Source organism: Brienomyrus brachyistius, chromosome 1 (genome assembly GCF_023856365.1).
Source record: "Brienomyrus brachyistius isolate T26 chromosome 1, BBRACH_0.4, whole genome shotgun sequence".
In the NCBI taxonomy this organism is placed as follows: domain Eukaryota; kingdom Metazoa; phylum Chordata; class Actinopteri; order Osteoglossiformes; family Mormyridae; genus Brienomyrus; species Brienomyrus brachyistius.
Window position 1 is genome coordinate 22310468 of NC_064533.1, and position 27999 is coordinate 22338466.

The 27999-nt window shown below is 46.6% G+C and overlaps 1 protein-coding gene across 3 annotated transcripts; it reads right to left on the reverse strand.

Annotated features, from left to right (window-relative positions):
* On the reverse strand, positions 1-27997 carry nek1 (NIMA-related kinase 1). 3 transcript variants are annotated; one of them, XM_049019907.1, is made up of 36 exons: positions 27914-27997; positions 25917-26065; positions 25589-25685; positions 24689-24786; positions 23743-23826; positions 23587-23654; positions 23040-23126; positions 21901-21955; positions 21063-21263; positions 20909-20975; positions 20051-20202; positions 17941-18003; positions 17675-17734; positions 14336-14383; positions 14114-14191; positions 13017-13153; positions 12785-12907; positions 12603-12705; positions 11981-12067; positions 10668-10751; positions 9830-9907; positions 9649-9744; positions 9267-9425; positions 9086-9148; positions 8359-8611; positions 7189-7317; positions 6921-7085; positions 6566-6754; positions 6063-6204; positions 5720-5790; positions 4898-5109; positions 4465-4619; positions 4156-4379; positions 3703-3836; positions 3360-3492; positions 1-803 (listed from the first exon to the last, which is right to left on the reverse strand). In XM_049019907.1, exons 2-36 carry the CDS (start codon positions 26031-26033, stop codon positions 790-792), a joined length of 4026 nt encoding a protein of 1341 aa, XP_048875864.1. In that variant the 5' UTR covers positions 26034-26065; positions 27914-27997; the 3' UTR covers positions 1-789. The 3 variants fall into 3 exon arrangements, with proteins under 3 accessions (XP_048875864.1, XP_048875874.1, XP_048875884.1); XM_049019917.1 differs by lacking the exon at positions 17941-18003; XM_049019927.1 differs by lacking the exon at positions 11981-12067.
* Between the last annotated feature and the right edge of the window lie 2 nt (positions 27998-27999).

Consider the following 27999-nt stretch of genomic DNA (forward strand, 5'->3'; position numbering starts at 1 on the left):
TAGCAAAATGTCAGCCTTTATTTTTATCCCCTTTAGAAACATACAGAATATCAGAGTCATTATCAAACAGAAAACAGCTTGAACACGCAGACCTCACTGCTGCTTTGAGATGCCCGGACATCTACGTACAGGACAACTTTGATGTGTTCTGAGCTTAGCTGGAGAGGAGTGGTTATCTTAGCAAACAGCAGTTAAAAAAAACAGGTAAAAAGTATGAACAGTACCTTAAATCACCTTACTTTTTTATTTAGTTGTAAATCCACTGGAAAAGTGCATAACTGAGTGGAAGTGCCGGATGCCAGAGGCTACAGTCTCCGTTTGGAATGAACACCTGATGCTGGGGGGGGCCACCTGACCCCCCAGGATTGAAAACAAGACTACACACACATATTATTCATCTGGCCAAGTCGATGGGACTTCAATCATCTCTGAGTCCAAATGTTTTGCTACCATATTCCTTCAATTAACATGAAGAATTTCTTTTTAATATATGTATAAAATAACTCTCAGAGTGACATTTTTTTGGTTAAGTATTACTCTACATATGGCATTAACTTAGTGCATCTCTCTCTACATAGATTGGTGGGGGGGGTTTTCCCAGGTGTGACTGTTCATTGGCTGTGTCGTATGCCAGTCAGCATGCTGACCACCAATGTGACGCTGCCCTCGGTCTCGTCCCACCTCTCCCCCGCCAGAGAGGCCGCTCTGCTGCCCGTCACCCAGTACGTCCCGGTCAACGCCAGACCATCTTTGTGGTCAAAGTCCTCCGGTGTTCAGGAAGATGTTCTTCTATTCGTCGTTGTCTAATGGACACGGTAGGAGAAACGAGAAAGTATTAGTGTTTTTATTCTACTCTCACGTATCCGGCCACGTTGTAGGTAATTGTTGAGCAGGCGCGATTCTAGGATTTTTTTTTTTAAGGTGGTGGGCATAGGAGGGGCCATAATTCATACAGAGGGATCAACCTTATCTATACCCAATGATATGTTTTTAACTAGGGAGTGACGAGTAAAAGGGCGGACCAGGAGCTTTCAGTAGGGGCCAGTGTCCCTGAGGCCCCAGCCCTGTGGTTAAGGCTTTAGCTATTAGGTCAGTCAGCTAATGAGCTGGCTGGGACCCGGAGTTGTGTCACAACAAAACTAGCTAATCTAGTTGAGGTAAGAATTTTTAAAAAGTTAGCAGGAAGTTGTCAGGTGGCAACTACAGCAGCACACCCCTGGGGGCTAACCCGACAGCTGTGGCCTGTCGGCAATGAGAAACATGCGGTCGGTGCTACCTGCTAATGCTGCCCCAGCTGCTACCTATGGGGGGGGGGGGGATGTACTCTTCCAGCTGGCTAGCCCCTGATTAACCATAGCCCTGCGCATAGGGAAGCAGCGCATCATCGAGGATGCACCTGCTCACATTATTCAAACCACAAGGCTTTGTGAGGGGTGGGGCGCCGGTCAGAGACACCTGAGGCTTCCGTTCGGGAGGGGAGGGGCTAGTACGTGCTCGCTGCTGCATCTAGCTAAATCGACATTCGTAACCTGAGCTGCAAATTCTAAACGATTTCTCAGCACGACATGGCTTGGTGGCCTCCGATTCTGTGCAGCCAGTGAAACGTACTTCAGTCTCACAGTGAAGGCCTGCCTCAAACGTCAACCCGAGAAGTGGGGGAACAGCCACATCTTATGCCTGTTCGCAGCCGCCTCCGTAGCAGCGAGGCCTCCACAGATACGGACCCTTAAGGGATGGCTTCGTATTATAAACCCGTCCCAAGACTAATTAAAAGAGCCGCGAGCCGTTACGTGTGTACGGGATCGGGTAGATTAAATTAAAATCAGCTTTATCAGCTTATTACCCATTTGGTGCCTTGGGAACGGTCTTCCGTCTGAACGAGCTAGTTACTAAACAGGACGATTAAGCAGCTTGACATGAATTGATAGCAGGGGGTGCGGGGAGGAGGAAATGAGGACAGTGGGCCGGTGAGGCAAAGTAGGTGGGGGGTGGGGGTGGGGGTGGGGGGAGAGTGCTGGGACTGAACGGAGCTGTAGGTGGAGCTATGGAGTGTTAGGATAACTTTGTATGTGGGGAGACAGCAGGGATGCTTCGGAGGTGTCGAGGTGGGGGAGGGGCTATCACTGACAGGATGCGGTACATTCTGCAGCATCTACTGCCTGGAGAGAGGGGGAGAGCAGGTGTTGATGTCAAGATGAGCAAAGAGGACTGCTACCCCGAAGAGCAGAGCTGAGGGATGGGCCGCTATCTTAATAGCGTGGCGAGTACACGTCTGGCTGTTTCCAGCACCTCTAGGGGCTTTCGGCATGGGAACAACACTCTACTTATAACCCAAACCCACAGCATCACCGTCCTGGTGTCCTCCACAATGCTCCCGTGTGGTCGCCGTAATGAAACCGGACGCCCAAGCTGGGCCGTTTGCAAAGAGGAAAACGGGCCTGCTAGCTGATGGCTGCAGGACAGCCCCGGAAGGAGCGCTACTTTTAATTCATTTTTCCACCGTTTGCAAACCCGAGCTGGAATTTTATGCCAGTTCCGTTTAGTGTACTTTCAGGAGCTTCACCGTGAGAGGGAACCTTAAGGCTATTTTTTTTGTTTTATTTTAATAAAAAAGAACCATGCTGTCACACATACACACACATATTATCATTGGAGATCTGGGGGTGGAAATGGAACTGTCAAAACTGGTGCAGCAGGGAGGAGGGAGGGGAGTGGAGATGCAGTGCTGAGCGGCAGTGACCGGCTCCATGCCCCCCTTGAAATCTTGGGGGAGACACAGGCTCACGGCCGCACCAGAACCAACCAGAGGTCGGGTACTGCTGTTCTTCTCAATTAGGCCAGGCTTTCAGGGCTTTTCCAGCCCCAGGTGACTGCTGGCTCATCCGTGGAGGAGGACATTTGCGCTGAATCAGCACAGTGCGGCATTTCAGGGTTGGCATGGCGGTAGACAGTTATGTTCTGATGTGTTCTTCTGCACCCCCCCACCCCCTATAGCCACGGTGACGTTTTGCTTCTCTCAGCTGATATATATTCTCTCTCACCTTGGTTTACCAGGAGGCATAAGAGGGGCCATAATTCATATAGGACGGCAACCTTATCTTTAGCAATTGATAGGTTTTCAATTTATGAGTGACAGGAATAGCCAATCAGCTTTCAGCTAGGCCCCTGAAGCTCCACCCCTGACACCACTGTTCCAGCAGTACAGTGTTTAAGAATCACATACTTGGACAGTGTAGCACTGCTCAGAGCACATTCAGACTGTGTTAGAGATGCAGCCATGTGATTAAGAGACCATTTTGCTGTGTCGCTAATCAGGAGATACATTTGCTGGTAGCCTTGGAGAGGCCTTGAGCCCTCACCCTCTTGGTAGGCCCCGTCGGCCATCACCAGGTGCAGTATTTTGGGGTAAAGGTGCTGGTGCTCACTCCCCAGGATGCTCTGGAGCATGCTGGAGCCCAGGTCGATGTTCTCGTCTTCGTCCTCGTGGATGGCCTGCGTGCCAGATGCAGACAATCAGAATACAGTACTGTCACAAGATCAAGCTGGCAGGGCCCCTGATGGGGACCTAGACACAATGACTGCTTACGTCAGTCTAAACTGACTGCACTACTCCTGCAGATATCCGAGATGTAAGATGAGCTGGACTGAGGCTATTGAGGTTGAGATTTGGGTGTGACAGTGGTCTGGAAGGCAGAACCAGACCTTGATTTTGTTGTAGGCCTCTACGAAGCATTCAAAACCCATCTCCTGCTCCAGCTTGAACCTGAGCTCTTCTAGGCGGCTGAAGATACTGTCCTGGTAATCGGTGTCACTCGCCTGCTCTTCGTCACTATCGTCTGTCCGAAAAGCATGCAGTAAAACACCACACAACAATAAAAAGGGCTGCAGTAATATGTTGTATATAGTATAGTTTATTACATTATAGAGATATGTAACTACTCTACTGTAGTATTATAGAGTATGTAGCATAGTTTATTACAGTATTGTGATATGTACCTACAGTACTGTAGTCGCTTAGTGCATGTAGTTTATTGCAGAAAGTGGTACCTGAGTGCTGATTAATAATATGATTGTACTATGCTGTAGTGTAATGATGTGTGCCTACTCCACTGCAGTAAAGTTATATATAGTATAGTTTACTACAGAGAGCAGTACCTGAGTGCCACTCCTCGTTCAGCTCATTTTCACTGCTGGGAGGGTCCTCGTCTGGGCCAAGGCCGTTGCTGAGCAGCCCCTGAGACTCCCCCACCTGTTCTTCAGGTGGACTACCCGGAAAGCCGGCCTCCTCTTCCTCACTGTAGTCCTCACTGGGCTCCCTCAATAAGCGCTCCATGGAAGCCCTGAGCTGCTGGAGGTCCTCATCCCCATCTTCATACACACTGAAGACACACACACACACACACACACACGCGATGAACAAAAACGTCATTGCAATGTGAGGACTCATACACGCACAGCACTTACATGTCCTCAATCTCCGCATGTTCCTCCACTTTCATGGGTCTGATTTCTTCGATGTCCAGGTTGTCTTCGGCCGCTACCACGCCGTTCAGCCCTTGGCAGTCCTCAAAGGTCCGAAAGAGCTTGCTGAGGTCTGGGAGTGAGCAAGTACGCAGCATCTGCTGGGGGAAGTGGGGGGAGGCATTGTAGGTCACATTAAATGGAGCAGATTCCACACGAAGAAACAGAAGACAGACAGACTCATTTAGTATCTGGGCTGAGAAGAAAAGCTTAAGATATGGAATCAGAACTGATCAGATGGGCAGCAGATTTGCAAGATCTCCACGCAGCAGGACTGAAATGTCTCTACTAAAACATCTGAGTAGATTATGCAGTAACTGCATATGCCGTAAATGAAAAGAGTGAGTTAAACTGGCAGTAGGGACAACAGTCTGACCTTTGGGTTATTGGCGTCAAAGAGGCCGGTGGAGAGCCCAATGAGCAGCGCGTCCTTGCCCCTGGGCCCAGAGGGCGACACAGGACGGGACTGTGAGGGTATTGAATCATCCTGGGAAGACTGATTTGATAAAGCAACCAAGGCAGTGATGGACCGGCGTGCGGGAGATGACAGCTTGAGAAACAGGGGCTCTTCAGGTGTGCCCTCTGCACCTGCAGGTGGCAAAAGAGGACAGTAAAAAAATGCTTGGGAAGGCCATTACATAAAAAATATTACATTTACAGGAATGTGAACCCCAACCTTCAACGGGCTCCCCAGTAATGCTAAGAGGTATGCTAATACAACACAATACAATATGCTAATAGGGTAACCCTTCATACCAGCAGATGTCACAACCCCACCGTGATGAATTCATGCATTTTAAATACTAAACGACACTTTGGAGTAAAACAAAACTGGACTGAAAAGGAAATGCACAAGAAAAGGGAGGCCACATGCGCATTGACCTTAATTCTACTGGCCTCAGATGTTTTCACCCCACAGGGTTGCTGATATAGGAAAACTGTCAGCCACAAGTATGTTAATTAAAGAGGCAGCAGCAGAAGCCCCTGAGACTCCATTCTTCATCTTCAAACAAGCCATCATTACGAAGATATTGCATCTCAACATAATTTGTGCAACACTACATCACCCCAAAGCCGACTGGACAAAACGCCAAAGACAGACACTGCTGGCTATTAAGGCATAAACAATTTGCTGCAATTATAAATTTTGCAATAAACTCCCCAACAGAGAAAACTTGCTAGGAGTCTGTCTGCTGACCTGCAGAGTCTGTCTGTGAATGCTGCTTCTCCAGGCTGGAATCTGGAGGTAGAACACTGCCCTCTGCTGGGCTGGAATGGAACACAAAAAAGAAAAGAAAAAAAAAAACGCACTATATTCAAAATGCCCACCTGTTTTCTGAAAACAAATGAAGACTTGCCAAGTAATAAATCCTCCCTGATAAAAATTCAGCTGATCACTTCTACAGTAAGAACTTAAAAAGCTAAAGCACCTTTAATATGCAGAGATTTTAAAGAAAAGGTAAAATGTACACACAAGTGAAATCTCTTTCCTCAGTAAGGAGACATGTCAGATTGTAATGTACTCTACACCCCACACTCACCTGGGCTGGGGGGGCTGTGGGGGGGCCTTATGCTCCCAGGCCTGCACTACTTCAGCTGGGGGCCCCAAGGCCTGTTTTGGACACTCCTCCACCTCCAGCACCTCCACATCCTCATCCACATCCTCATCCACATCCTGTGCTTCTGCTCTCCCCACACAAAGACACACACAGGATCCAAATGAACATACCACAGCGGCGTGGGAACTCACCACCTTCATCTGCACTACAGCGAGTTTCCTGTGTGCAGCATTCACATCCTGCACCTTAGACCAGGTAAGTCTATCCACAGGATTTGTTAGCAAACCCTGAGAGAGGCACAACCTCACAAATAAAATGCTTTTTAAACTTCACCTACTTCTTCAAAAAACATTTCGCAGTTTGGGTTCTATCATTTTGGAGTTGGGCTTGTGAATAACAGCAAAATTGGAGGAAATGGGATAAATAGTGTATATGAGTGAATGTGTGAGTGAGAGAGGGTCTGTTACGAAAGACAGACACTTCACCTCCTCCTTCTCCTGCCATTACAGGTGTGACTAAGGTAGGTTCTTCAGCTCCTTCCTCATCTGGTTTGGTTTCCTGCTCCCCCTGACCTCCAGGTTCTGAACTCTGACCCGGAGACCTGGGACTCGCTAATGCTGAATTCACCAGTGTGGCTTCGGTAACATCAGCTAGGCTGTCTGCTTTTTGGCTTTCTGCAACAAAATGTTCGATACGTTGCTCACACATGCAGTGAAAACACAGCAATTGGGGGGGGGGGATGTGTGTGGAGATATTGCGAATGAGGACAAGCATGTTGCAAGCTCAGTAAAAGATTTGACGTGTTTGCAAACCATCACTGCAGTATAAAACAGTCCTGACCTGTGGAAGACATGTTTGACTGAACGCTGGAATCCATCAGGGTGAGTGGCTGCAGCTCCGCCTCCTGCAGAACCTTGAGCACCTGGGTGTCTGGACTCCGCCCCCAAGCCCTCCTGGGGACCTCATCCAGCCCCACCGGCTGTATCACCTCTCCTGCTGTTATCTCTACAGAGACAGATGGGCAGAGCTTTCCTGAGTGAGCCCCTTGCAAGGATCCAGGGGTTGTAGTTCAGGGCCTGGATCCTCCCTGGGACTGGCAATCACTCACCATCAGAGCCAATGTATGTCTCCTCCAGAGTCAGCTGTGCTACAGGGATCAGGGGAGGATCCCCAGGCTCCCACTTCCTCCTGTCCCCAGCAGATGTCACTCCGTCTGAAGGGGAGGCAGCCTCAGAACCTGCCAGTCAGGTAGAAAAGTAAGTACTGAACATGTAATTAGTGTTCAGGAGCACAGGTCTCCCATAATATGTGTAGCAAATGGTCACCAGCAATTACAGCCATGGCCAAAGGTTTTGAGAATGACACAAGTATTGGTTTTCACAAAGTTTGCTGCTTCAGTGCTTGTAGATCTTTTAGTCAGACGTTTCTATGGCAAACTGAAGTACAATTATAAAACGTTTGTAAGTATCAAAGGCTTTGACATGCTGTCAATCAACTTCTGGGCCAAATCCTGACTGATGGCAGCCCATTCTTTCATAATCAAGGCTTGGAGTTTGTCAGAATTTGTGAGTAAAATTTGTTTGCCCATCCACCTCTTTAGGATTGACCACAAGTTCTCAATTGGATTAAGGTCTACGGAGTTTCCTGGCCATGGACCCAAAATACCGGTTTTGTTCCCCGAGCCGCTTAGTTATCACTTTTGCCTTATGGCACAGTGCTCCATCATGCTGGAAGAGGCCTTGTTCATCTCCAAACTGTTCTTGGATGGTTGGGAGAAGTTCCTTTCGGAGGAAGAACAATGATTTCAAGCAGCACCCTCCTTTTAAAGCATCCAGTCTGCTATTCTAACTCAATAAACATTGAGTTAGATCGCTAGCCTTGTCCTTCTCAGCACTCTCACCTGTGTAAATGACAGAATCACTGAAATGATGTCAGTAGGATCTTTATGGCAGGCCTGAAATGCAGTGGAAATGGTTTTTTTGGGATTAAGTTCATTTTTATGGCAAAGAGGGACTTTGCATTTAATTGCAATTCATCTGATCACTCTTCATAACATTCCGGAATATAAGCAAATTGCCATCATAAAAACCAAGGCAGCAGACTTCGTGAAAATTAATACTTGTGTCATTCTCAAAACCTTTGGCCACGGCTGTACGGCATGTGATAAATGATTCTCCGTTGATAAGCATGGAACAGACAATGAAATCCAGTGACCGCAGCTTGCCTCCATAAGGTACCTCTTCACACACAAACCCACTGAGCAACATAGGGTAATCACCAGCAGAACCAATGCCGGTCTCCTCCAGGGTCTGCTGAGCCACAGAGATGATGGGTGGAGATCCAGCCTCCCACTTCCGCCTGTCCCCAGCAGAGGGAGCACCCTTCTCCTCATCTGGATTACTTTGCACCGCGGACAAATCGAGACCCTCTTGGGGAGGAACTGCCTTATCTTCCTCTTCTTCCTCCTTGGAGGCAAAGCAGTTGGTCTTCAGGTTCTGGTTCAGTCTGCGTAGGATCTCCCGCTTCTCGTTCTGACACGGCATAGAGAAGCTCGAGTGAGAAACATCAAATCCATCCACCAGGCGTCTGCTTACAGCTGAGCCTAAAACACCTCTGCCATTAACACTCAATATTTAGTCTTCTAAAGCTTTTCTAGAAGACGCCAGTGGGCACGTGCTGATGTTACATGTTATATGTGGTCATTAGATAGTAATATGGAAAACTGACAATGTAGCGGTGTCAAGCTACATTCTGAATAGACAAACTATTTGGCGGATTGATAGGCAGATAGCTGGTCATCTTTAGGTTCAGATCAGTGTTTCTCAATCCAGTCCATGGGGACACCTAGTCCCCATGTTTTTGCTCCCTCCCGGCTCCCATCATCTCTGAACCAATCAATGAAGAACACTGAATACCTGGTACAGGTGTGTTGGAAGTTGGGAAGCAGGCAACAATGTGAACTGTCTGGGTCGAGAAACACTGTCCAAGATCATCAACATCCCTACCTGGAGATCCAACTCATCTGGCTTCGATGGCTCCATATCCTCTCTCTGCTGGGCCACAGGGTCCTAGAAGAAAGACTCAGTGACCAAAAACTCCCTCCAGGGTTGTCATTAATTTTCAAGAACATGAAATTACATAAGACACCTACTACTAAAACATGGCCAATATAACACATGGACTCACCACGCCCACATCTTTCAGGGCAGCAGTCATGGAGATGGCAGGGGCAGCTGGTCTGAACTGGGGGACCACTCTGACTGATGGGTCTTGCTGAGAGGGGCCACCCTGTGGCCCCATCCCTGGCCCTGGTTCCACATCTATCTTCACTCCCCGGGCTGCTAGCTAAAGATGAGCACAGCAAAAGTCCTGGCAACAAGCTCAGTCAACCAACAACATGTGGATATGATGATTCCCCGAAGATGTGTCAGAGAACTTGAGAGTATCAACCCATGGGAGGTGGACATCCGAGTCAGACAGTGCGACCCAAACTCTAAGGATGGAAGCGACAGGTTGCAGAGACACCTTAAACCTGATGAGGAAATAAGCGAGTGCGGATCATACTCACATGATCCTCCCAGGCCTTCTTCTCCCTCTCGTAGGCCTCTTTTCTCCTCTTCTCCAGCTGTTCCATCAGGACAGCAGCCCGAGCCTTTGCTTGGGCCTGCCGATCGCACACATACACACAGTTATTAACCAGTAAGTTTCGGTTATCCACCCACTTACGGACGTTCCCGACAAGCCCTCACCTTCAGCGTTTCCATCTTCTTTCTCCTCTGCTCAGCTTCCTCACTGGACTCCTGGCTGTCTGAGCCATCACTGTCATACTTGAGACATTAAGAAAAATATATCTCTTATGAAGGCGGCAGAGATCAGGGTGGCACAGTGTGGCATCACACTTCTGGGAACCAGGATTCAAGTCGCTGCCCTGGCTCTACATGTGTTTGTATTGTGAGGTTTTCTCCCTCCAGAGTCCAAAAACATGCTAAGGTGAATTGGAGATACCAAGTTGTCAGTAGATGTCAGTGTGTGTGTGTGTGGGTTGGCACCCCATCCTGATTTATTCCCTGTCTTGTGCCAGTAGCTTCTAGGATACACACAGTAAACAAGGTCATGGGGAAACAGGGAAACCTAGCAGCCTGAGCAGATGCCTTTGATGGAAGGGGTAAGTTTCCGCTAAGACGAACTGCCAAAGCGGATGATTAACCAGTGCAAACGACTTTGAAGTGACTTAGTGACCACTGGACGACCGCCTGAATCCAATTAATGAGAGACATACAGTGGAGAACAGCTGGTACCAGCTGCAGGAGGGGCGCAACCCGCCACAGAGGCCTGGCAGACGCCTAGAGGGTGCCGATGTACCGACCAGCTGAGAAACTACAGTTAGAGAAACTGGCTGCAGTTATTTTTTTGCCAGCAAATTTTTAAAACGAACATAGCTGGCTAATGATGCAGTGCAAAACTCCAATCACAGCCTGCGGGGTCCATCATAATCTTGGAACGAGCACCATTCTCTCCTGGAAGGAATGTGCTTGTGTGCTCTAGGCACGCACACACGCCTGGTCCCGGAAGCAGAGAAGCCCTTACCTTCTCTCCCCGGAGACGTGCCTTCAGCTGCTGACGCTCATTGAAGTTCTGCAGGCGGATCTGTCTCAGTCGTGCGAGATACTCCTGGAAGGTGGAATGAAGACAGGAATGAGCCTTTAGCACACACCGGCCGGGGAGGGCCAACCGGAGGTGGGCTGGCACAATGTTTGGAACGGGCAACAGGAAGACGTCAGAATGGGCCCACAATCGTTACAGCATACTTAATAAAATGTAAAAAAAAAAAAAAAAAAAAATCATAAAAAGCAAAGCGATTCCTCAGCCCCGATGAAGCATTACAGCTTATCATGATATCACGCTGAAGCATTACAGCTTATCATGATATCACGCTGAAGCATTACAGCTTATCATGATATCACGCTGAAGCATTACAGCTTATCATGATATCACGCTGAAGCATTACAGCTTATCATGATATCACGCTGAAGCATTACAGCTTATCATGATATCACGCTGAAGCATTACAGCTTATCATGATATCACGCTATGACAACCGAAGTGGCAATTAACAGAAATCTCTCCTGATTCTGAGAAACTTCAGCTTCCATCTGCTGCGGCAACAAGCGGGTGATTTTATGGTCATGAGATGAACAGATCATGAACAGGACAAATCATTATATTACCCACACACACACACACACACACACACACACACACACACACACACACTTGTATCTTTTGTGGGGACCGGCCATTAATTTTTATGGGAATAATCCCAACAATGACACCCTTAACCCCAAACCAGCCTTACCCATAAATAGCCAAACAAAATTCAAGACTTTAGGCATTTCTACTTTTTTTGCTTGCAGTCACAAGATTTTTATAAAACTATGGAGACCAAAAAAATGGTCCCCACAACGTCAAAATAACATCAACATCACACTGTCAACATTTGGTCCCCACAATGTAATAAATAAACAAACAAACAAATAAATAACTCACACATACACATACATATACTATATATAACATTTTTCTGGTCAAATAACTGAAGCTGACAGGACAGCCAAGGACAAGTGTCAGGACCAGACGTGCACGAGAGCGTCACGCCTGCACACAGCAGCGGTGGGACTCATGCAGCGTGGGAGTGCGTGCATTGCTTAATCAGTGAGTAAGAGCACTTTCCTCCCCCTGTGTGCATTTCCACGGTGTTTGACTGTCAGGTTTGAGTGCATACATCCGTGTGAATACGCATGATAGCCTGTGTGTTAGAAGGCCGAGGCGCGTGTTCGCAGCAGGCAAGGCGCCATGCAGGACGCACACAGAGGGACGCGGGGACGCACTCCGGCTCCTACCTCCTCCTCCTTGTTCCCTCTGGCCTTCCCGCCTGCCCCAGAGCCGGGCCTGCCCCCGCAGCCGGCCGTCTGCCTTTGCAAGGTGCCCTGTTCACCGTTTAATTTAAGCACAGTTCAGAAATGGGCTGTGTGGTCGACTCAATCGTGAAGCTATTGATCACACTGTGACTGTGCTGTGACCACCTTGGTCTCAAGAGCGAATGCAGAAAACCTTCAAGCATGTTTCGTTGGATTTTTAAGTAGTGTGCGTCACAGAATCAGCCCCAAGGGGCGGCAATCCATTATTAGTCATTTATACAAAATGGTGCATGAAAGAGGGAAAAGAGAAAGTAAGAATGTCAGAAGACAATGGAGTCCTGAGTAGGGAGAAAGAAAAAAAAAAAAAAACATCTGGAAGTTCCAAGTTGATTGGTTGCCCAACGCCCCCTGGGCACACTACAGAATACAGATAAACAGTACCTGCTTTAATAAAGACAAGGTGTAAACTGTGGTCAGTTAATATGGGTCCTGCTTCCCAGTGCCAGGAATGGTGGGGGTCTGGGGAGTGTCAGAGTTTAGTGGAATAAACCAACATGGGCATGGGGAGGGAAGATTGGGAGGGGGATGAGGGCCGGTCCCCTACCAGCTGTCCTTCTGCACGCGCCTTGTTCAGCATGGCCTCCTTCTTGCGCTGCCAGAATTCCTCCACCTGCTTGGCCCTCTCCACAGTGACCTGACCCCGTTGCCTGGAGAAGGGGTGGGGAGGGACTTTAACACATCGTGGCAGTATGACCCGCCCATCTGCACAGTGACCTGCCCACTAACCTGCTGGCACTGGCGTGCCTGGTCGCCAGGTCCAGCCTCCGCAGCTCCCTGTTTACTATGTTGTGATGCAGAAGACGGACAGGGCCGTTGGCCAATACCGGCCCAGCAACTGCTGCCACGCCCCTTTCAGACATGAAATTTCATTCATATTAGTTGTAGTTAGTGTGGCACAGAGGACTAAAACAACAGGATACAAATACACAGAAGCACAAGATAGGGACAAGCGGCTCACCTGAGTGCACTGTCCCCGCTCGCCTTGGCAACCTCAGTAGCCAGAGGTTTGGACACCAGGTCCAGCGCTGCGTACTTTTGGTCAAGATGAGCTCTGTTTCCACGGGGGCCTGCTATCCTACCACCACCACCGGAAAACTGAGGAGAGGAAGCAGGGGCGGAGACGGGTTTATTTTTAACACAGGTATTAGTTATTCAATTTTAACATGAAAAGAGGGAAATGGAAAGCAGATGGGATGCGTGCCCCCCCCCCGTCAGAACATCATTAACATTTCAAACACCTTTGCTATCAGGTGGAGCTGCCTGCGTTTGCCAAAAGCGTGTCAATGCACGTGTCAGTCTCCTTGCACTGTCACACCGTAACCATAACGTTTCCATGGAAATTCCATGACAACCTGCATTCAGCACGAGACCTTTTTGAAGTTTCATTTTTTAAGCTGCGTATCCAAAGGTACAAAAGGTCTAATGGATCATGTCTGTCTTAAAGGATGATTTCCTTCGGGTAAAAAAAAAAATAAAAAATAAAAAATCATTAAAAAATTCACCAGGTAATACAAATGTGTGAAATCAGGTTTCATACACAATTCTCTAAATGATAGGCTGAGATACTGCAGTTGTTTTTCCACACTAAGCAGCTCATAAGACAAACAGCTGCAATGCCTGTGCAGCACGGTAGCTGCATGCATGAAGGCCAGGGTTGCAGCAGGAAACCTCCACAGTAAGAACTATTTTTAGACGACAGGAGATTAATTACTTTGAGAAGGTCGAGTTGGAAACAGAAATAACATGATTAATTAACAGGAAGCATTTTCAAAAAGTGTTCTATGCAGAAGAAAGCAGTCCCAACACAAGGAGCTTTCTAATATGCAGCTGATAGTAATGACCTCATACTATAAGGAGGACTGAAGCCTAAGCACAGAGACTCAGAACCTGAAGATTGTGGGTTCCAATCTTAAGAAGGGCGGGCGTCCTTATTCTTGAAAGTAAAAGAACTATTTTGCTGGATATAAGCGAGGATGATAAAGGCCGGCGATCACGGAAGAGATGATAACGCCGTCATGGGCGTCTGCTTGGAGGCAAGGAAAAACAGCAGCTCACCTTCCTCTCTGGGCTGGCACCACTGCAGCCAAGGACGTGACACCAGCCCTGTTCCCGGGCCCGGTTGATCCGGTTCAGCTTGGACAGGAGATGTACAAGAAGGTCACACAGTGAAGGAGCACAAGTCAATGAGGCATAATGACCAATGACTGCGGGAGCAGCAAGATAAATAGCAGCACAGAATGAAAGCGTAACACACAGCGGGAGTAGATCTCAACTCACCTTTTCTCTCTCATTTCTTTTAAATTGTCCCGACTTCAGCATTAAAATCTGGAGACAGAAAAAAATAAATGGATTATCATATTATTCCAATATTACCACACAAGAAAATAGACAGACTATTCAAAGAAGCCAGGCAATATATCAAATTTTACTAGCTAGATGTTCACTGTATCTAATTCAATACAGCTCTGCTGCCTGCATCCCAATATAATCCAAGACAAAATTCTGTCAGTTACTTTGCTTATTGACAAATCTCACCTTTTTTTTTTTTTTTTTGGAAAAACCACTAATTTTAAATTGACATTACTAGTCTGTAATTAAGAGAACCCGACCAGAAAAATAATCCACAGTATTAGCAAACGTTTGTACAGAAGTCCAGAAAGGACATGCATTATTATTATTATTATTATTATATTTTTTTTTGCCATTATCTTGAGATCTTATTATTCTTGTGATTTCAAGATAGCAAGAATTTGGAGATCGTGACTTATTTTCCCCCTTGATCTCGCAACGAGTTTAGTAACTTAGTTGGTTATACATCATCATGGACCAACACATCACATTTCACTTTGATCAGGGACTGTCACAAGCAGAAATAGGAGCATGTCCACCAGTGCTAGACAATTATCATATTAGTGTTTGTCACAAAAAGAGAACTAAAGGTTTAAATTTATTTTCCAATAAAAGGGAACACTACAATGACACAATGCTAAGCTGCTGCGGGTAGCAGAGAGGACGTGGAAGAAATCTAAGCTTGATGCAGATCGGTCTTCCTACCGTACTCTGCTATCCAAATTCTCTTCAGACGTGACTGCAGCTAAAACTACCTTTTACAAAGAAAAACTAGAATTATCCTCACGAGATCCTCGCAAACTCCATAACATTTTTTCATCACTACTCAACCCTCCACCACCTTCTGCTCCCTCCTCCCTGACGATTTTGCCAATTTCTAAGCCGAGAAGATTGACAGAATCTGTCAGACATTCTCTCCCTCATCCACTACACTACACACTAAGGATTTCCCTCCCCCCTCACTGGCCTAGTTTTCCAGTCTTATGGCAGATGAGATCATGAAAGTCATCTCATCTTCCAATCCTACCACTTGCCCACTTGATCCAATCCCTTCCGCATTGCTTCAGACAATCTCTCTAGACCTTCTCCCCTTCATCACCACTGTCATTAATGGCTCCATAACTTCCGGACATGTACCAACAGCATTCAAAATAGCCAGGGTCATTTCCATCTTAAAAAAACCCACTCTAAATCCCTCGGACACTTGCAACTACCGACCAGTATCGCCTCCTTCCTTCCTTTCAAAAATCCTCGAACGTACAGTCTACAACCAGCTTTCTCTCTATCTCTCTCAGAACAACCTCCAGGATCCTAATCAGTCTGGCTTCAAAGCAGCTCACTCTACAGAGACTGCCCTCTTAGCAGTCACTGAGAAGCTACATGCTGCCAGATCAGCCAAACTGTCATCTGTCCTCATCCTTCTTGACCTATCAGCAGCATTTGACACGGTCAACCACAAAACTCTCCTATCCATCCTTAGGAGTCTTGGCATTGGTGGCCTGGCCTGGTGCTGGCTGGCTTCCTACCTAGAAGGCCGAACATACCAAGTGACATGGAATGGATCCACATTTACCCCATGTTGTCTTTTCACCGGTGTCCCTCAGGGCTCGGTTCTTGGCCCTCTCTTATTCTCCCTCTATACTAAATCTCTTGGAGAGGTTATATCCTCACATGGCTTCTCCTACCACTGCTATGCCGATGACACTCAAGTCATCCTCTCCTTCCCTCCCTCAGACACTCATGTCTCCACTAAGATCTCTGCATGCTTGGCAGACATCTCATCTTGGATGACTGCTCACCAGCTAAAACTCAACACTTGTAAAACTGAACTGCTTTACATCCCGGCTGACTCATCCCCTCTCCAGGACCTTGCAATCTCCTTTGACAACTCCCTGATCCGTCTTTCGGGTTCTGCTCGCAACCTTGGAGTTACCATGGATGATCGGTTGTCCTCTTCCTCACATATCGCCAGTCTTTATCGCTCTTGTCGGTTTCTCCTCTTTAACATCAGGAGGATACGTCCATTTTTTTCTACTCAGGCTACCCAGATACTCGTCCAGTCCCTCATCATCTCACGCCTTGACTACTGCAACTCGCTTCTAGCGGGTTTACCACTGTGCACCATCTGTCCCCTCCAACTGATTCAGAATGCAGCTGCTCGACTTGTTTTCAACCTTCCCAAGTTCTCCCACACCACTCCTTTGCTACGCTCTCTCCACTGGCTTCCTGTAGCTGCCCGCATCAAATTCAAAACACTGATGCTCGCATACAAAGCCAAAAATGGTCTGACACCATCCTATCTAAAAGACCTCATCACACCCCGTACTGCACCCCGATCTCTCCGATCCTCCAGCACTGCTCGACTGGTCCCACCACCCCTCAAGGCACAAGGACGACACACATCTGTCCTAGCACCTAGTTGGTGGAATGAATTCCCCCTTGATGTCCGAATAGCTGAATCCTTGGCTGTCTTCAAGCGACAACTGAAAACTTTCCTTTTTCAGAAATACCTGAAGTAGTACTCTGTATTCTTACTCAGCTCTTTTCCTTGTGTGTGTATATGAGAGAAAAAAAAAGTTGCACTTTCTCAACAGAGTATTCAGATAGATGGTATTCATAGCCTAGGTCCTTATTCAGCTAGTAATCGGAAAAAATTCATCGCAGCATCTTAAAGCACTTATGTAAGATGCTCTGGCTAAGGGCGTCTGCAAAATACTGTAAATGTAAATTAAAGAATTATAACTTTTGATCTGTAAATCGAGGGAACAAAATTAAAAGTAATAGAAGAAACAAAACATTTTCAGTAAGATTGATTATTCACCTTTATGGTAGGGTTAAAATAGCTAGTTTATTTGACAGAATCGTCCTGTATGCTGATGCTGTAGCACACACAGTGAAGCAGGCAATCTGGCAGTCATCCAAGTCATCACATTACAAAAAACAAAAAATAAAATTTGTGATCGAAATAACAGGAAGAATGTACATTTGGACGTCCACACATTTAAGAAAATGTGTAAATTCTTTCACAGTGAGGCCATATTAACCTGGTTAATCTGTAAGACCTTTACCAGTGAGGTGATATTAACCTGGTTAATCTGTATAACCTTTTAGAGTAAGGGGCTCCTAAAGAGTTTAATCTTTAAGCCTATTCACAATTAGGAGATATTCACACACATAATACCTAAACCCACCAGCAGGAGATAATAGCTTGTAAACCTAATACCTGATAATCAGCGATGGATGCCACTTTGACCCAGGTGTGCTCACCTGGTCTCTCTGCTTCCTGTCCTTCTCCATCAGCTCCACTGGCCTCTTGCGCACCCCCTCCTGCAGGGGGAGCACACATGTAACTGTCACCACGTTGGCCAAGACAGGTGACGAGAATGCCGGGGTTGTTCCTTGGTGGGTGGGGACAAGAAGCAGAAGGAGGCATATCTCCCACACTACATGAGTTGGGGGGGGGGGGGGGCAGAATTAGGGGCAGTTTGTGGTCAGGAAGTTAACAAGTGGGTAGGGGGCCCTCACAGCTGTACCTCCAGCTTTCGCCTCTCTTCCTCCACACGACTTGCTTTCCTCTGGGGGCTCGGCTGGGGGGCCTAGGTGAGATATGAAACTCTGGGTCAGAGGGCAGTGGAAATCGAATGAGGGAAGTGGAGGCAGGGCCAGACTGTGCCTGTGATGAGGGGGTGGCCCTGCTGTACAGCTGAGCAGGGAGGAGGACACCCTGAGGCGACTGATGTATGGGTCACATGCACAAAGGGAAGCCCTGAATGGCTGAGTGCTCCATGTCTCTATAACAGTACCCTCTACATCAGCCACGTGATCTCTTCCATGTTGCTGCTAGAACAGAAGTTATCATTTGAGAATATCAAGCTTTTGGTTTTTGCCCCTGGACCCAAACAAGTCATTTTCCCTCCAGGGTGACTGTTACAGGTTCCAGTCAGACAGCTAGGAAGTTGGACGTCTCAGGGTCCACAGTTCTTGAGGCTGATCCTCCGATTAGCTGTGAGCCAGCTGGGGGTAGGGAAGGCACTGAGGATCTGCGGTATTCAGGGTGAACTTCATCAAGGTGGTGGTAAGGCTGTCCTCCTGGCATTGCAGGCAATCTTTTTTTTCCATTTGGGAGATGGGCATCATCCCAACTAACTGCAAAATGGGATTTGTTGAAAATGTCTGAAAAAGGGAAGGGTGCTAGGGTCATCCTTAACAGGATCCGTGATTACTTGCTTGCCTACCAGCATCTGGAGCAGTCTGGTTTTGCGCCCAAGAAGTCTAGCATCGACTACATCCTGGTACCAAGGGTTCTCATCGAGTGCAAATGCAAATAAGCGGCAGAGTATCTTTGCAGCCATTGTCAATATTTGTAAAGTGTTCGACTCAGTTCATCGAGTTGCCCTGTAGGACATCCTGAGACGTCACGAGACCCCCCTGTACTCGCCTTTACAATGGTATTGTGAGGTACTGGCCAGAGTGGAGTCAGATCCTTTGTGTTCTTCCTAGCTGATTCTGGGGTTCATCAGGGATGTGTTAACATTCTTACTCTGTTCAGTGCTTGCACTGACCGAAAGTTGGGCAGGGTCGTGGGGTCCAGTAACTGTGGGGCAAAGATTCACTGATCTTGGCTTTGTAGACGATGCCGTGATCTTTGCAGAATAAATGGAGGCTCAGATCGGGGTTCTTGAGAATCTGAGTGTCTGGGATTGCGGGTCTCCGGGATAAAAACTAAACTCCAGGCCTTTAATGACCTCTTGGGCACAGCCGTCAGGAGTATGTCTGTCTGCAGAGAGAACATCGACCGCGCCAAGAGCTTCACTTACCTAGGCAGCGACATTGATGTGTCTGGTGACTCTTCCTATGAAGTCAGTTGACAGACTGGGAGAGCATGGGGGGTCATGAGGTCTTGGGAAAAGGGTGTGGGGCTTCCGATCTCTTTGTAAGAGGACAAAGGTCCAAGACTTTAGAGTCCCGGTGCTCCCTATCTTGCTGTATACCCAGTGGCTTGAGATGAAGACTGGACTCCTTTGGTATTGTGTGTCTTTGGAGAATCCTTGGGTCCTGCTGGTCTGACTTTGTGTCGAGCGAGTGGTTGCTTAAGGAGTCCTGAATGAGGCACATTACTTGCATTGTGAGGTGGCGTCAGTTAAGGTACTATGGCCAGGTGATCCGGCTCAAAGGATCCTCACTGCTGAGGACCCAAATGGTTGGACCAGGCCAGGGGGGCGCCCATATAACACGTGGCTGTGGCAGTTAGACAGCCAATTCTGGAGGATGGGACTAGACGTGTGTTGGCTTGGGGGGGCGGGCAGTAAATCGTCGATAGGGATAACACGGTGTTTCATCATGTGGTGGGTGCAGCAATGCACTGTCCCCATACATTTGTCTTTGCTTTGTGTGTAGCCTACGCCTAACACTAAACTTTCTTTAACCACCATGTAAATGCCATTCTACACCTGTAATAAAAGGTTTATCAGTTTTTAAGAATACGTGGCAAAAAAGATATTCTCCTTAACCACTGTGGCACCTAATGTCAAAAATATGGGGGACATACAGGACATTGTACAATGGCAAAGATGGAGGGGAGATGGGTAAAGTTAGATTCTTTTTCATAAATCATTATTCACGGGGTTTGGGGTCCACACTGACCGGCTTGTGCTTGACCGCCGGTTTGCGGTCGACGCACTTCCTGCCGGCGTCGGAGGGCTTCCGGGCAGTTAAAGGCACTCCGTACTTGGCAGCTGGTTTGGTGATCTTCTGAGCTGGGGCGGCAATAGATGGGCTGGGAGGTGGACGTTTGGCTGGGGGGCAGCCAGTGAAGGGAGACAAGAGTGGGAGAGAGAGAGAGATTCTATTGATTTGCATTAAACATCTGAGTGACACTTCAGTTTAAGGTATTCTCTAAAGAAGCAGACCTTAAGTTTAAGGAAATGTAGTATAAAGATATCTCACTCCTGTTTCACAAACTTTTCACTAAAGAGTTTGTAAATGCTCAATTATAACTCATTTCCTACTATGCTTACTAACCCAGTGCTTTGTATTTGCAGGTCTTTTATAGGCTGTTTTATTACATTATATATTTATATGGGGGCAGCATGGTGGTGCAGTGGTTAGCACTGTTGCCTCAGACCTCCAGGACCTGGGTTCCAGTGACCCAGGCGGAGACTCGAACCCGGGTCCCAGAGGTGTGAGGCAACAGTGCTAACCACTGCACCACCATGCCGCCCCTATTTATACATATAAAAACTCTAATTATTTGTAACAATTTATTAATAGATAAGGAGTAGACAAACTAAAGTGTTACCAACATCAGGCGTAGGTTTGAAATCAAGCCTTAGAATGTGCCTTGTGTTTGACAGCGTATGAAGTACATGTGTCTGTCAGTGTGAGTGTTGTCCCGAAATGGAAGTAAAATCAAACATTTAAAAATAAATCGAAACTATGACGACACTGGTCTGTCGGCCTCAGCGTACGGCGGAGCCTGTACACAGCGCTCAGACAGCTCACCTGGCACAGGTGCTACGGCAGCCTTAGGCTGCTTAAGGCAGATATGGCTGAATTCCTGAGTGAGGAGCTGGAAGACAAAGCGGAGGGGGGAGGGTTATTCTCACATCGGCCAGAGCCGCACTCCAGGCAGGCGAGGAACCGGCAGCAGTGATACCTGTGGGGGGAGGAACTTGTGGATCCTCTGGGACAGGAAAGGCTTCTCCAGGATGGCGGTGACGGAGGGCCTCTCCCGAGGGCTGCGCTTGAACAGCTGGGCCACCAGGCCGCGCATCTCGTGCGAGTAGCTCACCGACACGGGCGGATATGAGCCTCGGATGATCTTCAGCACCAAATTCTTCATGTTTCCGGCTTCAAACTGTAGGTGTGGGGGGGGGGGGGGGACACGACACACCCATATGTAGCTGGAGACTCAGATACTGAGATGGAGAACCACTCCAGACCACCCATCACCCTCATACACACTGGGACCCACACTGTTCTGGGATCAGCACCTAAAAATTCCTTCACGCTCTCCATAATACCTTCCAGAGATCCAGCATTTTTGTCCTCTATAGAGGACATTATATTTTTGTTCATATCTGTCATACTATACATGCCACTGTTGTCCTGTTGTTCCTTAAAGAGGACAGTCAGGGTTTTAAGGCATCATCATCTGATTAAAAATAAAAATAATAATAAAAATAATAATAATAATTTGTTTCCCCTTGCAGGTCTCAGGAGGATTCTCGAACATGGAGAAAGGCTGAAGTTAAGCTGCTTTCATGGGGTATAAAAAGAGGGTAATTAATTCATTTAACAACAAATGTTGGCAGCTGTGAAGGATGAGTCCTCTGAATGGCACAAAGAGAACGGAACAGGCTGGAAATGTAAGGAACACCTCCGTAGGGGCTGAGGCTGGAAATTGGGGGATCAGGGAGGTTGTAGAAGACCCCCCCCCCCCACACACACACACACACACACAAACGAACAGAGTGTACAAAGGGCATACTTACAGCATGCTTTAGCGTGCACATCTCATAAAGCACACAGCCCAGAGCCCAGATGTCACTGGGAGAGACAAAAAGCAGGTAGTAAGCACCAGGCAAAGGCAGGGTGAGGCAGCTCCTCTCCCACTCCAGGGCCTACATCAGACAGACATTTCATCTAGAACCCAGGTCGCACAAAGACCCGAATAAAGGCAGGAACAAAGGAGAGTCAGACACAAAGGTCTGGGGATCAAACACTGAGCCATTTCAACAAAAATATTCAGCCATACATATAGTATAGGAGTAATAAAACAGATGGTTATTCAGCAGCATGACTGAGTTTGGAATCTACTTCACAGAGGCTGATGACATTCAAGCAATAGGTGGTTGTGTGGTTCCAAGAACTGAATCATTGTCACGGTAACCTGTAATCCGCATATCTTCTAACTTACAAGGGTAAGAACCTAGATTGGATGTCAGTCCACCACCAGGCACACACATGCTCACACACACACAATCAGTGATTAGTGATACCAATTAGAGGAAATAAGAGGAAACTCGAGCTGCTGGTGGTAATTGATATGGAGAAAACAAGTATCCACTGAGCCACTATTCCACCTGTAACCCGTAATTCTTTATAAAAGTATTTAGCTGGACGAATGGATATAGTCCTGAACACAAATGAATAAAGGGGGAAGAAACTAATGGGATGCAATTCAATTATACAGGAAAGAGGAGACAATCGATACAGGCTTTTTGCCTCCATAACAGGGATTACATCATCACATTACCGCACTGTGTCCCATCAGCACTGCAATGGGGCTCACAGGAGGGCTAGCTGTGTATTATTGTGACTGTTACAATGCCTGTGTATGTTTTCACTTGCATAACAAACTTAAGACCAAACACACAGCTATTCTTTAGAGGATTTCTTGTTAATGTTTCATACTAAATATTTGAACCTACAGAAAACGGCAAGAAAATCCACACCATAAACTTTGCATTTCAAAATGATTCAGGGAAGCCCAACAGGCCTGAAATACGCACTAACAATTGCAGTGATTTCTTAAATCAGTCACGGTACCATCAGTTATGCTGCTGTTGCATCCACAGCTGTTTGCACGCCCCCCTGGACACAAGCCCTGTGTGGGAAGCTGCAGCCTTACCTCTTGTTATTGTAGGGCTTGTTCTCGCAGATCTCAGGGGACAGGTAGTATGGTGTTCCTATGCATGTCCTTGCCAACTCCACTGTGCTGGAGAGGAAAATTTGTACACAGGCACACACAAGTTTGCATTCCTAAATTGTGGGGACCATCCATTCATTTCTATGGACAAAACCCTAATCCCAGCAATGACAACCTTATCCCCTACCCAGCCCTAACCTTAATCATAAGTAATCAAACAAAACAAGACTTTTGGCATTTTATTTGACTTTCGCAATTGAGTTATCCTTGTGGGGACTGAAAAAATGTCCCCACAAGGTAAAACGTTACAGGTTTTTATCACTCGGTTCACTCAGTCTCAAAGCCCCTTTAGTTACTAACAGCAGTGATATCCTTCAGGTTTTTAACATAAACGCAAAGGACAAACATCTGAAGGTTTACAGTTTATATGCTGTGGCTATATATCAACACCGTGTTAATCAATGAGCAGATGTCAGAATCATTGTCCGTATTTGTTAAGGAAGTTATGGATTTTGTACGAAAGACCTACCTGTTGAGAACTCGGGCAATTCCAAAATCCCCAAGCTGCACAGTTCCATCTTTTGCCAGAAATATGTTCTGAGTCAAAATGATTACAGTGTGAATACCATGCAAACCTGCACATGTCACACATCACATCCCAGTGCATTGAAGTGCTTCGCTTTACCTGGGATTTTATGTCCCTGTGTAAGATTTTTCTGTCATGAACGTGCTTCAGGGCCAGGCAGATCTGCACAAACCAATCTAGGATCTGACACCCAGGAGAGAGAGAGGCTGCGTTTACTGCTTAATCCCAACGAGACTAACATTTTACAACAGGAGGCCTTGCCAGGTGGCAACAATTACTGGAATTAACATGCAAACATTTTAAAGTGTAACTTTGAAAGCACAACTGATGCAGACATATGGATCCATGGAACGGCATAGCAGGTGCCATGAGCTTAAACACAATGAACGCCTTGTGAAATAGATGATTCAAAAATACCACACCTCAGTAAGGATAACAGATTAACCATTTTAACCATTTACCAACTAGAATGACTCCTAATGTACAGACCCCGGTCAGGATGCTACAAAGGATTAATCCTTTATTAGGCAAAATGATCCGTAATACATGGACTGTACCTCACAAACGATGCTACAAGCTTTTGTTTTCTTTATTTTATATATGTATGTATTTTTTCAGAAAATGGATGGATAGATGGATTTTCTACATGATTCTATTTAATCATTTAGGAACGACATGACGCAATTGAATTCCCAAGACATTAAGTTAACTAATACACTGATTGTAAAAAATATTAAACGCTCATACCCTCTTACTCCACAGGGGCCCCTTGAGACTCACTGAAATCTCTACCCTGATGTAAATTATAAACCATTGTTCCGTCCTCTTTGCTGTCCTTTGATACAGCCCTCAGGCTCTACATTTGGCACACAGCTTATGACAGAGTGAGGCAGTATCTGCCAGATCAGGGTGTAAGGCAGTGTTTCCAAACCCGGTCCTCGGGGACTGACAGTTGGTCCGTGTTTTTGCTGCCTTTCAACTCCTGGTAGGAGGAGAACCGGATCCCCAAGAACTGGATTAGGAAACACTGGTCTAAGGGCCTCACCTGGGTCTCCGGGAAGAGCACACCCTTCTGAGCGTTGATCCTCTTGAAGAGGTCTCCACCCTCGCAGTAGTCCATTACGATGTACAGGCAGCCACCCTCTGCAGCAACGCAGTCTTACTGTCTTACTACTGCCCAGTCTATGCTGCCCTATGTAGCTTAAAATGTTATTACACCACCTATGTTTTCACCTCTGGCTCACAGAATAGAAATGTGTATTTTATGATTGACAAAAATAACCGAAGAAAATACTGTTACCCGACATCTATATTTTAGCCTATGCACCATTACAACACCGTGTACAGCTGTATGATGACAAACACACTGTCAGAAGAAGAGAGTACCAGTTTGAACCGCTTGTAAGGTTTTGCCAACTGTACTCCAGCTGCAGGTAAATGTAACTTTTAATTTAATTAAAGGTACAGAAATGGACTCTGAGGAAGATCCATAAGGTACAAACAACATTAATGTGCCCCCAATGGTACAAGGATGTTCCTCATAGCTCTTTTTTGTACCTTAAAAGGTACATTTACCTACAGCTATAGGGTACAACTGGCAGACCCTTGAGGGTACAGGCCAAGTGACAAGGCAAGGTACAAACTGGTGCTCTCTTTTTTCTGACAGTGTAGTGATTTTAGCTATGCGACTAACCATATTCAATTCAATTATTTATTAATTAGTATTATTTATATAGCACCTTTCACAGCACAGTCACTAAAGGTACAAGACAAGAATGCATCAATCAATTATGGCATCATTTACACAAAACGGTGCGTGAAGCAGGGCAAAGGGGACAGGGGAAAAAAGAGGACGACAGCAGAGTAGAGAAAGCAGCAAGCATTGTATGGTTCAACAACTTATTCATTAGCTCAGCAGCTGTTCGAACCCCGTGGTGCTACAAACCTTCAAAGGACTCCCTGTACTTGACGATGTTGGGATGGCTCATGTTAGCGAGGACGGCCACCTCTTTCCGAGATTCACGCCTCTCCTTATTAGACATCTGCCATCAGTAAAGGGGAGAGCAAGATACTGAAACAGCCACTGTAATTTGCACGTAAGGCTTTTAACGCACAACACAGTTTCTGCATGCACTGAAGCTTCAAACACACATTCGCTTAATTCCCATACACATGCAAGTTTAACCATTTTAGTGTAACTAAAAATGCTTCAAAACTAGTACTGTCACCATTATTAAGTGGCTGACCGTTTAGAAGGTCTCCGATTGGCTTACCCTGGAGATGCCAATCTCCTTAATGACGTACTGCTTTCCATCATCCTTGGACTTGACCAGGATGGCCTTTCCAAAGGAGCCCTCCCCAATCTTGGTCACGCGCTCATATTTATCCATGGCTCAGAAACACACGTCTCTGCATGCTGAAGCTGAGGGAATGAACAGGGAGCCGTCGTTAATGGTGCTGCCGTTGCTTGTTGATGACCTAACTGGATTTAGAAGAGGAAGCAGACCTCAAAGATAAGTAAGCATCAGTAAATACATGATATTTACAAACTGCGCTTGATTATTGTTTTTTCTTCCTTAATTTACGGTGAAGACAAAAGTGGCATAAGGGTTTAGGAGAAATTTATGTGATTTGTATTTGCATTTTCACCCCATGATTCTTCATTATCAATATTTCTGATATTCCATCATGAAAAAGGTATTGTTCCTTTGAGCATCACTTGTTGTGACCTTAAAGGATTTCTCTGTACCCTCAGAAACAACATGGAACCCAATGCAAGGCGGAAGGGCTGGTAAACCAATATTAAAAACATTAAACGGAGTACTGGGCCTGTGCAGTGTGAGACGGTGAGCAAGCAGCCTGCTTTTCCAACTACTATGACAGCTTCCAGTGCAGGCAGGTCGCCAGACATAGGGAGGATTAAAAAAGGGAAAAACAGACAGAAGCAAGGATCCTGACAGTGAATTATCACTGCAGGCAGCAGAAACATGTCGAGCCACCAATCCATCGACCAGCTCCACAAGATACACAAAGACCAAGATACTCTGCTAAAGACTGGTAGCATAATATATCTTTCTTGTGGATCATGGACACTCATTTACCAGTCACAACCTGCAGTTTTATGCCCGGCTCACATTTCCTAACACAAGCAGGCTGCTTGTTGGGCTGGATCCCATCTGTACTGCTTCACTGCATGCCCTCCTTGGCCCTCCATTACACACTGTCAAGAACAACGGTTCAAACCACTATAACTCAAATCAGGAGCCTTGGCATGATATATTGGGAGTTTGTTGCACTGGATATGGGTAAGAACACTGCACTAGTGTGGAGGGGTGGTTGCAAACAAATAAGACAACTGATCTGACTTTAATTCCTCAGTGATAAGCACAATACTCAAAAATACTATTCTGGTTAGAGATTTATGCTGTATATTTCACTGCAAGTCCCAGTTGTGCTGGTACAAGTTTGTCTTACAGGACAGCCTACATGAAGGTGGCAAGCAGCAGAGTGGTAAACAGATGGTGAGACACAGCATTTCCTGCAAAGCTTACCGTCATCAATTCCATTAAACACTGTACATCACCCCGCCACTTTCACACCTGGCATCCCATGCTGCTGGTTGCTATGGTTACCTGGCACCCTCATCGTAGGGCCGGACCGGACGTGCACAATCCTCTTTTGTAACCGGGGATAACATAAAATCAGATTCAGATCAATTATGGGGAGATCGACCGCACCACAGCCTTAAGAAAATGACTGACACGGGACAAAAAGGCATGATTAGATCTCGACCGCAGTGAAAACATCGAGCTCTCATTCATACCGTCCCACAAAGCTCAGAGAACAGGGGCAACCATAAAACACACCCAGCCTCCAACCGTGCCACTAACGGGGAACTCCACATACAAGATTCATAATTTTCGACGTGCAAATAATGACATTAATGCTTCAACGCTACACTGCTTCGGCTGCGCGCCTTGGTGTTGGCATGTTGTGTCATTCTACACCTTTCCAGCACCCTAACTACTTATAGCGTTACATAACTCGCAGGCAGACGTATCTATGTTTGTACTCAAAGCCCTAGCTAGCCGGTCTTCGCAAGCTGTGGAAGATGCTCCCTAAGGCCTATGTGAACACGATTTCAGCGTTGTCCAATTTCAGCTTCCCACGGAACTGACAGCGGTTGTATACGGCGTATCATTGTCTATTGCCCCAGAAACACAAAAGGCGAAGCGAATGATAAAAGCGAGACAGTGTGAGTTTTACTCACCATTAAATTGACCGATCCGCCGCAGCAACAAATCGCTTCGTGTCTCGCGAGCGCTCTCTCACTACCTCAGTAAAAGTCCCGCCCCT

What these genes read in the sequence shown, in the direction of transcription:
- nek1 (XM_049019907.1), bottom strand. Translation starts at nt 26,033, where the DNA reads ATGGATAAATATGAGCGCGTGACCAAGATTGGGGAGGGCTCCTTTGGA. An exon ending in AGAAGATGGAAACGCTGAAG is followed by an intron (nt 9,745 to 9,829) that starts GTGAGGGCTTGT and finishes TGCGATCGGCAG; the next exon opens with GCCCAAGCAAAGGCTCGGGC. An exon ending in GACATACATTGGCTCTGATG is followed by an intron (nt 7,086 to 7,188) that starts GTGAGTGATTGC and finishes CTGTCTCTGTAG; the next exon opens with AGATAACAGCAGGAGAGGTG.